The sequence below is a fragment of the Nannobrachium achirus genome (assembly GCF_963921795.1).
Source record: "Nannobrachium achirus genome assembly, chromosome: 7".
Lineage (NCBI taxonomy): Eukaryota > Metazoa > Chordata > Actinopteri > Myctophiformes > Myctophidae > Nannobrachium > Nannobrachium achirus.
This window is the reverse complement of record NC_137816.1, coordinates 41,903,969-41,920,546: the sequence shown is the minus strand read 5'-3', so window position 1 is coordinate 41,920,546 and position 16,578 is coordinate 41,903,969. Positions and strand designations below refer to the sequence as shown.

Genomic DNA, 16,578 nt, shown 5'->3' with positions numbered 1-16,578 from the left:
GACTTGTCCAGAGCCAAATTGTGACGTTACGAGCATTGCAAATGGCATTGCAATGGACTAAACACAATCACTGCCAGGTATTAATTAATGATTCCGCCTCTGCCCGGGTTGTTCAGTGTTTTTACCTTATTTTCCCCAGCAACAGGCACGCACCATGTGGCCCTGATTTAAACAAAAAGCACAGGTGGACGATCATCTTTTCTTTACCCCGGAAAAGAAAAGTTTAAGTTATATCCACGATGATGTGTTCCTTAGTTAGGGTCCGTAGAAAAAAGCTTGTTTTGATTAAAACACAATCTGGGAAAACGAAATCTGACATTGAGCCTGGCGTAGAGACTTTTTGGGTGACGACATCATCAACCGTCGACGTCATTTGCGTCGTTGTCCAACGTTTCTGTTGTGTATGATGTCAGAGCACTGGTTGCTCAGTGAGAGACAGAGGGAGGGGGGAGAGAGAGACGGAGAGAGCCTATTTCACCCACGCAATAACCCGGGCCATGCTTGGTACTGACAATCAGACAAGCTGATCGACTGACTCGTTGTCAGCTTGTGTGTATATACAGTATATATTGTATATAAAAATAATACCATACATACAGCATGCATCTTTTTGCAAGTCTGATGAGGGTTACATAGAGTACGTGGAGGTGAGGTTTGTCAGCTGGGGAGCGAGTGCGGTGGATTGGCACTGCATCTTGTTGTACCAGGGGTGTCGCCCCAAATTCTGGGCCCTGGGTACAAGACTGGGAACACATTATTTTGTGCTTTAACTATTGAAAAATAGCAGATCTACAAGCTCGCAGCGCGGCACTGAGTGCCGCACTGCGAGCTTGTAGATCTGCTATTTTTGAAAAATCGTTTTTTGAAAAACCTATGTTTCTATGTCAGTGGTGCTCAAACTTTTTTACGTGAAGGACCCCCAAAATGATATGTATTTGGCCACGGACCCACATCTCAAAATATTTAGTTCCAGGGACCCCCAGAAGCAACATTTGAGTTACAAATGTTTGCTTAAAAAATACACATTTTGATAGATTTGCACACATTTTCACGACTTTTCAAAAATAGCAGATCTATGTGAGCTTGTATATCTGCTATTTTTCAATAGCTAAAGTATAAAATAACGAAGGTCCCTCCACCTTGAGCCCTAGTAACTCAGTCCCACTCCCCCCCCCTTGTGACGCCCCTGTGCTGTACTGTAGTACATAGTGTTCACCCCTGTACGTGAACACATCTCACACGGTCGCTACATTCTGTGCGTCCCTATCACAGTTCAGAGGGCAGTGGCACAGATGAGAGGCCGTCTGTGTGCTTCCACCCGGGACCACCCTGACCCGCACCCTGACCCCTTCACCCTTTGACCCCTGGCAGAGAAGGACTCTGTGTTCTGATTGGCCCTGGACAGGAGGGGCTCTGTTTGCGAGGTCACCTTCTCAAGGCCAAGACCCCCTGCCACCCCCCCCACCCCCACCCCCACCCCGCTCTCTTCCTCACCAGCCCCGCCTGTCTCTTATTCTCTGACTGAATCACAGCAGTGTAAGCCACTGGTTGTTTTTGTTTTATTGACACAAATAACATTTGTGTGTCCACTTTGAGTCTTTGACTATTGCCAGGGGGCATTAGCTATTCTATTTAGCATAACAAGAGGTTCCTCCTAGGTGTAGAGATCCAGATAGAGGGGTTTATTTCAGCCACTCAGGTATTGAGTACAAGCAGCCTAATGGTATGTTCACAAGACTCTGTTGCTTAACAATAACAATGCAACAATATACACAAGATATTATTCTGCCGGGGGACGCTGTGGGCGCTGGGGGCGTGTTCCCTCCCCCGCGTCACCAGCGCCCACACCCTAGGTGGGGATTCTGTGTGGAGTTTGCATGTTCTCCCCGTGTCTCCAAGGGTAGATACCCTCACAAAAACATGCAGTAATCCTGGACTCTATAATGCCTCCCCCTGGCCAGCCGGGGCGCTTGATGGAGGGGAAAGGAACTGGATGGAATAACGTGTTCCTTCCACGCGCTACGTCCAAACCGGGGAAATCCCCCCTGTCAGGTGAAAAGAAGCAACTTGGACTACTCATGCATAGAAGGAAGCATGAGGTCAGTCTGTTGTCTCCCCAGGCGCGGCAGAGGGAGAGCAAAGCCCAGGATTACATAGGCAATTGGCACTGGGTGAAAATGGGTTACAAAATCATGGGATAAAAAGAAAGGTTTGTTCTTGAGTGTTTGTAGCACCTGGCTGGCACAAGCATCCACAGCTGTTTGCTGTAGTGTATTTCACTGCTGTCCTATCAGATATGCTCTCTCTCTCTCTCTCTCTCTCTCTCTCTCTCTCTCTCTCTCTCTCTCTCTCTCTCTCTCTCTCTCTCTCTCTCTCTCTCTCTCTGTCTCTGTGATACTGGTTAGCGGGTGACCTTGGGAGAGGTCTCACGTCACCTAATTTACTATACCACGGGTTCTCTAAGTGCGGTCCGGGGGTTCCAGGGGGTCCCCAAAGCAAAAATGAGTTAATGAGTTTATTTATTGTTTTGCTATACAAAAATAGCAGATCTACGAGCTCACAACACGTCTCATTCGCTTGTAGATTTAGCTGTTTTGGAAATGTTGAAAAATCGAGATCACATGGGGCTCCGCGGCCAAACACATTTCAATTAGGGGTTCTCGACGTGAAAATGTTTCAGAAGCGCTGATCCACAGTATATTAACCTCTCTCCATCTCTCCATCTCTCTCTCTCTTTCTCTCTCTCTCTCCCTTGTCTTTCACTGCCTCTAGGTGTAGTTGCCCCCCCCCCCCCACCACACCTCCCGCCAAGATGGTGGCGTTGTCTCTGAAGATCTGCGTGCGCCAGTGCAACGTGGTGAAGACCATGCAGTTTGAGCCCTCCACGGCCGTCTACGACGCATGCCGCATCATCAGAGAGAGGGTCCCCGAGGCGCAGGCCGGACAGGGTACCAAAACCATGCAGTTTACACAAACACACGCATGCACGCACGTGCGCACACACACCCCATGAAAGTAATCCTTTGTTTACATTTTGTCTGTGTTGCGTGAGAAAAATGGAAATACAATCTCACAATGTGTCATGTTGGACAAAACAGAGTTGTGGACTTGGCCCTGTCTTTTTTTCCCTTTACACCAAATTTCTTTGCTGAAAATAGTTGATCTAGTACTAATGGCTCACAACGTGTTGCAAGCGTTTAGTTTGACAATTGTCGGCACACATCACCATGCAAGGAATTCTAATTCAGGCTCAAAGTCATTGCTGTGTAACATTTTCAATTATACAAGAAGTTATTTAAATACCAGATTTCTCGGAATTGCAGTTCTCACAGACCATAGACAGACTCAGTAATGACAATGACGGTGTCGCCAAAATCACTAATAAAATGAATGTTACACAGTGTGATATTAAAACTATTTTAAGTGCATTTCTAAAGCTACAACTTAGTATTTTTCTCCTGGTGTCCTGCACTGTGCAACATGTCGTTGCGGTCGTGTGGAAAGCTTCTATGTCCAAAACCGTTCCCTTTTTATTGTCTTTTATTGTGACATTCCTCCTCCATCCTTGACACCAGCATCGAGAAGAAGATTGTTCACTCCATAGTTAAAGCTTTTGGGTTTTTTCCTAAATTATAATGCCTTTCTTGATCATGCTACACACAAAAGTCACACAAAAGTAGCAGATCCACAAGCTTGACACGCGGCGCAAAGCGACGCGTTTTGAGCTTGTAGAGTTGCTACTGTAGCTGTTTTGGAATTTGAATCCTGAAAAGGCAACGGTTTTGAGACAAGATGATGATTACCTTTATTAATCCCTGTGGAGATGACATTCTGACTTCACGGTCATTTCTAAAATGGTGTTTTGTGCACACTTTTGTTCACGCAGCGTCAGACTACGGGTTGTTCCTCTCTGATGAAGACCCCAGAAAAGGCATCTGGCTGGAGTCTGGCAGGACCCTCGACTACTACATGCTCCGCAACGGGGTAAATACACACACTTTAGTTTTTATAAAAAGTCTTCAACGTTTTCAGGCCAAGGACCCCTTAGTTGAGAGAGAGATGAAGCAGGGACCCCCAGAACCTTTTCATAAATTCCGTATAGTTTAATTGTTTGACAGCACCATTTTTGTCTAAAGTTCTCAGAATATGGACACTAGGGTTCAAAAGGTTAATATAAAAAAGGAGAAAAAAGTTTCTATCACACAAAGATTTGGAGGACCCCCTGTAGTAACTCTGAGGACCCCCTGGGGCATTCATACAAAAAACAGCTGCCTGACAGCAACGATGCATAACAGTAAAATAAATGTATCTCAAGTACCCTTGTAGTACCGATCTGTGCACATGTAACCTCATTTGAGGAACACTGCTAGATCGGTTGTAATAACGTTTTATTCATTCAAATAGCAGGTTTAAGTGTACCGCACGCTGTATGTGTTGCAGCGTACAGTATGTGCCAGTGTGTGTGTTCTATAATGAGAAGGCAGCTAACCATGACGGATAATGTGCGACAGTTTCTTTGGAGGGAGGTGTGTGTGTGTGTGTGTGTGTGTGTGTGTGTGTGTGTGTGTGTGTGTGTGTGTGTGTGTGTGTGTGTGTGTGTGTGTGTGTGTGTGTGTGTGTGTGTGTGTGTGTGTGTGTGTGTGTGTGTGTGTGTGTGTGTGTGTGTGTGTGTGTGTGTGTGTGTGTGTGTGTGTGAATAACATTGACCTGGCCAGTCTCATTAGCTGCACAGGTCAAACAGTTCAGCATGTGCACTTGAATGAGAATAATGCGCACGTGCGTGGATACAGGCATGCATGCGCTGTGACCTTCTTGATAGGCGTGACAGATGACACACATACGGTACATACTGTAAGCAAGCACACACGTCTGCAGCATGGGTATAGTAATGTTTGAGCAAGTCTAATGCAGTGTTGAATTTGTTGACTAAAACTATAACGAAACATTTTCGTCGCCTAACTTTTTTAACTGACGAAAACTAAATAACAACTAAGCTATGATGAAGAGATCAATAGAAAGACAGGACATTATGTTTGGTTGCGTACTGAAAATAGGAGATCTGCAAGCTCACAGCTTGTAGATTGGCTATTTTCAGCATACAACCAAGTGTAAAATCACAGCCACAAAAGTATAAAAAACATGAGTTCCTCCTGCTCTTCGGTTCAACTGAAAGCATCTAAGGTACTCTGTAAGGCACGGCTGTGACTGATCCAAACCCAGGCCAAAAATATACAGGGTCCCATAGAGCTCCATCATTCATTCATTCATTCATTCATTCATTGTCAGGACATCCTGGAATACAAGAAGAAACAGAGACCTCAGAAGATCAAGATGTTGGACGGCGCCGTTAAAACCATCATGGTGGACGACTCCAAAACAGTGGGCGAGCTGCTGGTCACCATATGCAGCAGAATAGGTACAGTGTGCATTATCTCTCATCACTGTACAATGTCCAGCCTTTGTCTTTGTAACAAGGTAAGAGAGAATTGTATTATTAGGGGCGATGGGGTGGTGGTGAATGGGTAAAGTACCTGCCCACCACTGCAGAGTCTAGATCCACCACAGTGCATCTGGTGTCCAGTGGGGCTCCAGGGAATAATCAGCAGGGGGGCCTTCAATTTTCCAAAGGGGGCACTTTATTTTTCAACAAACCACTATATATAATAGCAAGCCAACGTTTTGTAAACTAGTAATGTCCATTAATTTACAGGATTTGAATGGCATGCAACACATGACATAGACATCAAAACAAAACCAACTGGTGCAGCGCTAGTGTAGGCTACCTTTTATTATTGCATTTCATTAAACTATTAATTAATTTGAAAATGTATATTTTATAATAATAATCACAAATAACTCAAAGAGAAAACACATAACACATGTAAAACATATTAAAATAATGGTGGGGTAGGGTACTACTGGCCAATCTGGACTGGGGGGGCACAATGTGTAATCTGGGTAGGCATTCCCCCCCCCCAATGCCCCCCTGTGGAGCCGCCTATGCCGGTGCGGGGGAAGGAAGCTGGCTGGGGAGGGTGACATGGCTGCAAGTACAGGCTGGGGTGACACAAGGTAAGAGAGAATTGTATTATTAATGAATTCACTTGTTGGATCTCTGTTAGTGTGACTAACTGCTGCAGGGCTGTGATGTGCAGGTATCACCAACTATGAGGAGTACTCCCTGATCCAGGAGCCGGTGGAGGAGAAGAAGGACGCTGAAGGCATGGGGATGGGGACGCTGAAGAAGGACCGGACGCTCGGCCGCGACGAGAGGAAGATGGAGAAGCTCAAAGCCAAACTGCACACGGACGATGAGCGTGAGTTCACCCAACCAGGGGCGCGTCGCACCAAATTCTGGGCCCTGCGTACAAGGATTCACTGCGGGGCCCCCCATGAATGTTCTTCATAGGGGGAGGAGGAGGGGGTTTAACCCATTTAGACTGCATGGGAACGCATTATTACGTGTTGTACTATTGAAAAATAGCAGATCAACAAGCATTTTAGAAAAATCGTGAAAATGTTTTTTTTTTCTTTTTTTAACCCATGTTTCTATGTCAGTGGTGGTCAAACCTTTTCATGTGAAAGACCCCCAAAATTATATGTATTTGGCCACGGACCCCCATATACAAATATTTAGTTCCAGTGACCCCCCAGAAGCAAAATTTAAGTTACAAATGTTCGCTTAAAAAATATATAGGCCTATATTCAAAGATTTGCACACATTTTCACGACTTTAGCAGATCTACAAGCTCGCAGCGCAGCACTCGGTGCCGTGCTGTGAACTGAAATGAACGCACACATGGGTTGTGTTGAGGTGATGGTGATCTTTTTCTTTCTACTTCATTTAGAAATCTGCGTGATATCAGATTGCCCGTTAATTACAGTACATGCTCAAATAGACCGATAACCAATGCGAGTTCAATTTTAAATAGTACCGTAGGTCCTATGTATGATACATGACATAAAAAAAGGCTTTGTATACCTGTACATGAAATCTTTTGGTGAGGGGTAAAATCTTTCATCTAGCAGTCATTTGGCCGGTGAGCTAGATGGTTAATTTCAGACCCCGAGGACATGGCATGTATTTTTAATGGTGTTTGCAGAGGCTGTATGTGCTGTCTGTCTTCATTCAGACCCATTTGAGAGTGCTTAGTCCTGAGCAAGCACACTTAACCTCCAGTCAGAAGAGACCATTTCCATCACTTACCACTTAGTTTCCTTTCTGCTGAAAGCTCCAGTGTGCTTAATAACATTTGGAATTCCACGTTCTACTATGAAGTGCACTCTAATATTAGACGGGGTATTTTAATTATTTTGTGAACAGATGGTTGTACTGTGGAACCTGCATTTGTCTGTCCAGAGCTGAAAGATAACCAACGGATAGCTGTAATGTACCTGATGCCAGATTCAAACTCCCTCAATTCTGGAACTTGTCCATGTTTTCTTCACCTCGGTGTAAACGGGGTCTTTAGTCTGTTGACTGTAGCATGTGATCCAGAGCCCTGTAATGAGAGAGTGGCGACAACGGAAGTCCAAAATGCTTGATCGTCATTCGTCACATGAATCATAGCCGGATAGTCCCAGTTATCTGTTAATTGATTCAGATGTAATCATAATATAATCTGATTCTTTTAACAGTAACATGTCATTAGGTCGAACACCCTTTGGATCAACCACCAAAACCTAACCTTAACCCTAACCTCAGTAAAACTATGCCTAAACCTAACCCTAACCTCAGTAACCGTGACGCGGGTGATTATCTAACCTGCTGACGCTGTTTGACCCAACGGGAGTTCGACCTATGGGGCAGTCCCCCTTTTAACCACTTTAACCCTATATACTAGTTGACCGAGTACCCCAGGGCTCTATACTTGGTCCTCTCCTATTTTTCCCTCTACACCAAATCTCTTTGTGGACAATAGCCGATTGACAAGCTGTGGGCTCACATTAATGTCGCCGGGTCCTAGAGCACAACCTGAACTGGCTGACCAGGAAAGGAGGCTCCTTCGTTTTGAATATCCTCAATATGGTGGAGGTGGTGGCGAGGGTGCCTACCATATTAGCGAGGAAATTGTATGTTATCTTTCCCAAGGGGACACACTGTAGACTTAGACTGTCTTTATGCCGTCAGCTATGAAATAGTTTTTTTTTTATGTTTTTGTCCTGCATTATGCATGCACTGTTAAGGGTCTTTATTGATGGTGTTTCTTTTGTGTATGATCTTAAGCTGCTGTACTGCCTCTGACTAATTTCTCTCGCCGGATCAATAAAAGGTCTTATCTTATCGTGTAGATCTGCTAGGGTTAATGAGGTTAATGTCTAACCTTTCAAATCCTGCTTCTGGGAACCATTGAGAGGCTTCATGATCGGTCACTGCTGTAAAGAAAACTGGACTCATCGCCACTCTCTCTCTTCTCTCTCTCTTTCTCTCTTTGGCCCATTTCAGCCTTGAACAGAGTGAATATGAATCCATCCATCATTGCTGTGGACATTTTTACTGTCCTCCTGACACCATGTCTGACCCTCTGGAAAACTGACAAACCAACATGTATTATTATGTTCACCGCTTTGTTCTTTCCACTCCAGCTCTTTAGTATGCGGAACATGCATTTTCCGGTGTGGATACCAATTTGATCCCCTCAGGAGAGAGAGAACTCATACTTAACAGGACACAGGGTAAACAAGTGGTATAGTGCAGGGGTCTTCAACGTTTTCAGGCCAAGGACCCCTTAGTTGAGAGAGAAATGAAGCAGGGACCCCCACAGCCTTTTCATAGATTCCATAGTTTGATTGTTTAATAGCACAATCATCAGTGTATTTTGGATTCATGTCAATGTGTGTTTTCAGATATTTAACCACTTGAACATCAATACTTTATAAACTTGACCTTTCACTCTGTACTTAGTATGCTCTTTTCCCCTCTACACCAAAGCTCTTTGCCGAAAATAGCCGATCTACAAGCTCACAACGCCTCGCAGCACGAGGTGTTGTGAGCTTGTAGATCTGCTATTTTTGGCTAAAGTTCTCAGAATCTGGTTAATAATCTGGCTAAAAAGGAGATTTTCTTTTTTTTTCTTTCTATCACACAAAGATTTGGAGGACCCCCTGTAGTAACTCTGAGGACCCCCTGTTGAAGACCCCTGGTATAGTGGTATTGGAAGGGACACAAACTGTGTGTGTGTGCGTGTGTATGCGTGTGTGTGTGTGTGTGTTCGTTCCAGTGAACTGGTTGGATCACAGCAGAACGTTTCGGGAGCAGGGCGTGGACGAGAGCGAGACGCTGCTCCTCAGAAGAAAGTTCTTCTACTCGGACCAGAACGTGGACTCCCGCGACCCGGTGCAACTCAACCTGCTCTATGTACAGGTAAAGACCTACTTTTAAAGCTCCATTGCTCCATTGCTTCATGTTCCTACCCGTGGGTGACCACATTTCTGCTGCTCATCCAAAATGGAATCCCCACTCCCCAAAGCTTTTAGACGAAAATAGCCGATATACAGACTAGTAGATCGGTTATTTTCGCTGAATGTCTGCACACAGAACAGGGACGCTAGGGTTCAAGTGGTTAAAATAAGTTTAATTCTGGCCCGGAGTGCTAGCCTTGCGGTTTCAGGCACCTAGGCTCATAAGTAGGCGGACAGTGCCAAGCGGGTTCGAGTCCCATTCCCCACGGTCTTTGCTGCATTTCTCTCCCCCGGACATCCTGTCCATCTTTACTACAAACTACAAATAAAGGCAGAAAAAGCCAAATATAATAAAATGTAACATGTTTAGTGTATTGTCCTTATCTACATTCACTTACTATAGAACCCACCACTAAATTGCCAAGTACCAAGGATCTGTCCAGGAAAGGGAGACAGTGAAACACCCCATGTAGGGCTGGGCAATTAACCTGAAATACTGTCTATTATTGAAACAGACATTAAGAACGGCTCATACTGTATACTGTAGCTCATACTGTATAGGTTAATTGAATATCGCAGAGCAGGGTTACAGTATAAAATATTAACAAATCAACACAAAAATATTCTAATAGATTTTTTTAAGCTACTAAATCAATTAGTCTGATTAGCCATTTAACCCTGGTGTACAAATATGTATCTACATCTACAAAGCTCTCAACGAGCTTGTAGATCTACTATTTCTCTATATATATTTTTGTTATAATCGTTCCTACAACCAAGGCAAACCGGACACAGGCGTCCAGGCCTGCTGCACATCATGTCACACAGGCCAATTCAATCATGTATTGGTTGGAGGCCACGTTTTATGGTTTTATGAGGGTTATTTTCTTATTCTTTTATCACCCCTTTGTTCTCTTGGAGAGAATGGCAGTGGAACAAGCATCAATACAAACCTCCATTCACTCTCTGCTTTCTCAATGTATTCCATTGTCCCTACCTGTCACTAAGCAATTACCTAAACATGGAATGATGGATGGCTTTGGAGACGAGGTGTTCCTGCTCATTTAGTCGGGGGAGTACCTGCATGTCTTTGAAGGTTTTTTTTATTTCCTTTTTTCGTCTTTTTGTAATAGAGCGCCAGTCTCTCTAGGTAAAAATAAAGTTGCCGGTCATTACACCCCATTTGCATTTCGTTGCTGTCGGGTGGAAACCTTTTATGTCTTTTTGGAGCTGTGTGGAACACAAGCTCCCAATAGACAGGTATGTCCGTGGGTATGTGGGTGGCTGGGTGGCTGGGTGGCTGGCCCTGTCCGTAGCCTGGCAATACCTTGAGTGGCCACACACAACACACTAGTTAAAGGAGGGGCGCTGTTTTGTGCAGGCCAGGCACACTCACCACTCACTCATAGGAACAGTTTACAGTTCACACACACACACACACACACACACACACACACACACACACACACACACACACACACACACACACACACACACACACACACACACACACACACACACACACACACACACACACACACACACACACACACACACACACACACACATATAATTTATAGATCTAGAACACATAGAATTTATATATAGAACACTTAGAATTCATAGATCTAAAACACATAGAATCAAAAGCATAGATCTGGAACTGCTCAAATTCACAGCTCCACTTCGAACGAGGTTTGATTTTTTATGTTCCTTTTTCAATTATTGTTTTACAAACATCTAGAAATGGTGGCAATAGCCAATCTACAGTACAAGCTCACAACACAATGTGATCATCACAGCATGTTGTGGGTCATGGCCTCATGGGAGCCGACTTTTGACCTCGTGTTGTACAAAATCCTTAACCTTAACTACAAAATTAATTAATTAAACTACGGCCAACCCGTGTTTAAACAAAACCATACACAAAATTAATTAATTAAACTACGGCCAACCTGTGTTTAAACCAAACCAACAGCGGTTAGAACTAAGGTTAAGATTAGGATCTTAATTAAACCCCACTGCTGCCCTGTCTAGACACAACCATAGTGATAAATACTAATGAGTCTACATGTAGATTTAACCATAGTGATAATACTAATGAGTCTACATGTAGATTTAACCATCTATACTATAATTTTGCGAATGTCTGTCTGAGTGAGTGAGTGTCTGTCTGTCTGAAACAGCGTTTCTCCTCAGTGGCTGGAGCAATTGATCTGAAATCGCATCACCATTAGCATATGAACACACCTGACATAACTGTGAAGCCCGTTTGTCACTTTCACAAATCGTATGCTGTATATTAGCATTTTTATGGTGTATCTACTATCTATTCTGCATCTAGCATGAGGCACATCTATTCTGCATCTAGCTTGAGGCAAAATGTTTAACCAGCTCTGTGTGTGTGTGTGTGTGTGTGTGTGTGTGTGTGTGCAGGCAGGCGGGTGTGTGCAGGCGCGTGTGTGTGCAGGCGTGTGTGTGTGCAGGCGGGTGGGCGGGCGGGCTGGGGGGGGGGGGCAGTATCTCTGTAGCCATTAAACGAAACGGGTTTCTTACATTGATGCTCCTACATCATGCAAGCACCAGTTAAAGTTACTTTCCATCCCTCATATACTGTGTGCACAGTGCACATCCCATAACCCACACACTGCACATCATTTTGGAGCTCATATCTTTGAACGGGTAAGGGCTAGTAGTGATAATACTAATGAGTCTACATGTAGATCAGCTTAGATATAAGTTGGGTTCCACCTACAGTAGATGTGTCCTGCCTTCTGCCATCAGTAGGTCTCCTGGGAGTACCTTGGTGCAGATGCTAATATGGGCCATGCAGACACCGATTTTGTGGGGGGAAAAATAAGATTTCCATTGCTTTGTAGTTTGTACATTGGCAAAGGAGGAAAGCGACCTGACCCTTATCCGGCGGTGAGTGTGCTTGCATTCAGGCTGTAATATGTTTTTATAAATAGTTTGTAGGAATGTGTACCGGTTATATCCAGATGTTATAACACTACCAGATCTGCCTGGGATGAGGGAAGTGTGGAAATCTAACGTGGTTCTGGGGGCTTGGAGCCAACCCAAGGCACAACTAGGATGGGAAGGAGGTACACGACCTACGTAGACACACTGCGGCGTGACAGCGTGCTAACAACACTGCAGAGCTCAAGACCCTGATGCTAGACTGGAGGGAGTGGAGGGCAGTGATCCAGGAGTCCAGAGATAGTGTCGCCTAGTCCACACTTCACATCGTGCTAACATCTGTCTATAACCCATTAAGACCTGAGGCAGATTCTACAAATGCCTTCTAAAGGGGGTATCATTGTACAGTCTACGGTGATAAGCTACCACCGCGGTGTAGTCTTTTAAAGTCAGAAAACTACAGCATTACGTCATTAGCCGCGGTGAAGAGCCATCACCACGGACCTAGACATTTCTCCTCTGTTTTTACTTTCAGACATCTCCCCATCACCCCGTTCACTGATTGGTCGATCTTGACCAATCAGTGTGCCCCCTCGTTTCAGAGGCACAGAGGCGCGGTGGTGATAGGACTTCACTGTGAGTCCGTGACTATGATGGCCTCCACTTGTTTTCTACTTTTTAGGTGATAGCTTATCACCTAAAAGTTGAGGTGATAGCTCTTCACCTCGGACTCTGATAAAGCCTTAAGGCAGTAGTTCTCACACTTTAAAGATTTTTCAAAGCTATTGCATATCTGCTATTTTGTTATTGCCAATGCAACAATCTAAAATAATTTTCCGAGATAATCTTCTCCATAAATTACCAAAACATCTGAATGTTACTGTCAGACCTTACAAAATAAGTGAAATAAAACCAGGTGAAAAAGAAAAGGAGCTACACCGGGAACATAAAAGGTGAACTGCACTTCAGGGACCACCACAGTCTCCACAGAGCAGAGGTCAGTCGGCCCCTGATCACACACATCTATGCTGTAAAACCCTCAGTGTTCATATAACTCTGAGAGGGTACAGAATAGACATAAAATGTAAACGAGTCCATTTGGTTTCATTTGTACACTCAGTTATAGTAGGAGGGAGACAGATGGGGAAAGCAGAACATGTAACTCTCTCTCTCTCTCTTTCTGTGTGCACGTGTGTGTCTCAAAGGGGTCTCCCTATTAATATGAAGGGTGTTCCCACTTCCCAGTAGCACACACACACACACACACACACACACACACACCCCTCTCTCCATGGTCTCCTGGAGATAAAAGCAGCACTTTAATTTTTCAGCCAGGGTCCTGCCCTCCTTCCTAAGTAGCTGTGAGTGATGGGTGGCCAGATAGAGAGTCCGCTTTCAATTAACTGGTTCACAGAGATCTGACTGACTGCCTGGCCCTGAGCCAGCATTTCTTTAGCAGGAAAATAGCACTGCTGCTGTGTGAAATATTTAATTAAGATAGACTAGTTCTAGTTTCATGTACCCCCACAATATCTACTGTACTGTACAACATAGGTCTTAAACAGACAAGGGTCAGGTGAAAAGAAACAACTTGGACTACTCATGCATTGAAGGAAGCATGAGGTCAGTCCGTTGTCTCCCCAGGTGCGGCAGAGGGAGAGCAGAGCCCAGGATACATAGGCAATTGGCACTGGGTGAAAATGGGTTGCAAAATCGTGGGATAAAAATTATAGAAAAAATAAAAAATAAACCTGACCTTTCACTCTGTACTTAGTGTGCTTTTCCCCCTCTACACCAAACCTCTTTGCCGAAAATAGCCGATCTACAAGCTCACTGTGAGCTTGTAGATCTGCTATTTTTGTCTAAAGTTCTCAGAATATGGACGTTAAGGTTTAAGTGGTTCATATAAAAAAAAGGTGAAAAAAAAGGTTTCTTTCAAACAAAGATTTGAAGGACCCCCTGTAGTAACTCTGAGGACCCCCTGTTGAAGAAGGCTTTTTTTTTTATCTGCCTCAGGTCTAAATGGATTAAAAGAGGAGATTGCAGTACTTTTAATGTTACAAACAAAGGTGGAGATAATTGGAAATGAACTACATTTGTGAAAAATGAGAGAGCGGGAGAAACAAACTGTAAATGCACGGTAATGAAGGTGATGTTATTGAATGGAGGGAAATGCCATGGAACATTATTTCACAGAAAGTCACTTAGCTGGTGTTTATTTACCAGGCGTGAAATGTGAATGTCAATACTTCATCAGCATATTGATGGAATATTGTACGTGTGTTTGTGCGTCGGAGGGCAGAGTAGAGGAGGTGCAGTGGTTCTCAACCTGTGGGTCGGGACCCCCAGAGGGGTCCCCTCATGATATGGGTCGTCCAGATAACATGGAAGTGAAAATTAAGACCTTTTTTACTGTAAAAAACAAGAAAGAAAGCAAAGAAATAAGACCATTACTGCATCAAACATAATCAACAAATGTATACTGTAAAGACTGGTCAAACATTGGGCCAAATTGTCAAATAATATACCGTAAGAAAGAGGCAAACATCTTGAAAATAGTTGATCTACAAGATCTACAACGCTGTGAAGCTTGTAGATCTGCCATTTTCACAATATTTATCTGTGGAGCCAAGTCAAACTAAATTGAACTCATTCAATTCCAAGTGTTTATCAGGGTGGGGGTTCCCCAGTTCAAATATGATTATTTGATGATTATTTTTGCAGCCTGAAAAGGTTGAGAACCACATAGTGCAGTATATGGTCACTGTCTCCAAGTTTCAAATTTGTACGTTATTTTGTAAAGTAAAGCCCTACTTCATCATACAAGACTGTTGCACAAAACTAGTGAAAATAGCTGATCGGCTATTTTCACTACTTTAAATCGTTTTTAAAATAATAAAAAAGGAAGGTTTCCTCCCAACAACAATATGAATACACCCATATCTTCCCCCCCCCCCCAGACCCCCATGATAATGAAAGCCTTTGCTTTTCCTGTGTGTTGCAGGCCCGGGACGACATCCTGAACGGCTCTCACCCCGTGTCCTTTGACAAGGCGTGTGAGTTCGGAGGCATCCAGGCACAGATCCAGTTTGGACCGCACATAGAGCACAAACACAAGCCTGGATTCCTGGAGTAAGCACCCGCCACTCAAACACACTTCTACAGAGCCCATTTCACTAGGGTTGCAACAGTCAACTGAACTAATCTATTACGATTATCGATTATAAAAAAGGAGGAGGGGCGCATTTTCCTTTGTTTTTTTTTTCTTTTTCAAACAAAGAAAATAGGCAATCTACAAGCTAGTCTGTCTATTTTTGTCCGCGAACTAAATTGCTATCCATAGCTCCAGATTGCACTGGGAAGCCACAGCCTTATCAGACTCTGTGACTCTTGTTTCGTTGAATTTGTATGCTTGTAATATAAAACCCAGGGACCATATGGTTTTATGTGTGAACTTATAATGCATGCATTTAATTTTTCCTCTAGCCTGAAGGAGTTTCTTCCTAAAGAGTACATCAAGCAGAGGGGATCCGAAAAGAAAATCTTCCAGGTGGGAAGGAATTAAGCATAATTATTGTTGCTTTTTTTCAGCATTAATCTCCTTCACACACAAATCATCAGTGCCAATATAACCCTGAGAGTTCAAATCTACTCATTTGGGTAAATGTTTTACTCCATTAAACCTCCCTTTTGTTTTGGGCATATCATTATACAGTAGGGCTACCGGTATATGCTTAATTTGAGCCATGTCACATGTATACCAGACCTGTAAGCTCACAACAAGTCACAGTGTGACACGTTGTAAGGTTATAGATCTGTTTTTTTTAACCCTTTTTGCTGTACAATGCTGTGTGAGGCTTAAGTGGCTTTAAAAGCAGCATTATTATACAGGTATAATAATGCTAAGGTATATTTATTTAATCTCATATTAACCCCCAGGAACATAAAATGTGTGGAGAGATGACAGAGATCGAGGCCAAAGTGGTGTACGTCAAACTGGCCAGGTCTCTGAGGACGTACGGAGTCTCATTCTTCCTGGTTAAGGTGAGCAGCTGAAAAACAACACTCTATAGCAGGGGTTTTCAAAGTGGGTGACGGGGCACCCTGGGGTGCCGTGACGGCAGTCCAGGGGTGCCTCAGAATAATTTGATGATATTTGGAATTCAGCAATATCACTTCACTATGGAGACCTGATTTGCACTGTACTTGATGAGTTCGTTTTCCATGTTATTTTCAGTCAGTTCTGATGGAAACGGT

At 43.8% G+C, this 16,578-nt stretch overlaps 1 protein-coding gene across 1 annotated transcript in view; it reads left to right on the top strand.

The window, feature by feature from the left end:
• Nucleotides 1–16,578, top strand: part of tln2a (talin 2a) — a 235,189-nt gene that overhangs the window by 90,620 nt on the left and 127,991 nt on the right. The window contains exons 3-10 of the mRNA XM_080730803.1: nucleotides 2,773–2,948; nucleotides 3,887–3,984; nucleotides 5,287–5,416; nucleotides 6,156–6,317; nucleotides 9,222–9,364; nucleotides 15,326–15,453; nucleotides 15,808–15,871; nucleotides 16,261–16,365. Of these exons, the coding sequence (XP_080586929.1) occupies nucleotides 2,813–2,948; nucleotides 3,887–3,984; nucleotides 5,287–5,416; nucleotides 6,156–6,317; nucleotides 9,222–9,364; nucleotides 15,326–15,453; nucleotides 15,808–15,871; nucleotides 16,261–16,365 (966 nt within the window). The 5' untranslated portion in view covers nucleotides 2,773–2,812. The remainder of the gene's footprint in view (nucleotides 1–2,772; nucleotides 2,949–3,886; nucleotides 3,985–5,286; nucleotides 5,417–6,155; nucleotides 6,318–9,221; nucleotides 9,365–15,325; nucleotides 15,454–15,807; nucleotides 15,872–16,260; nucleotides 16,366–16,578) is intronic.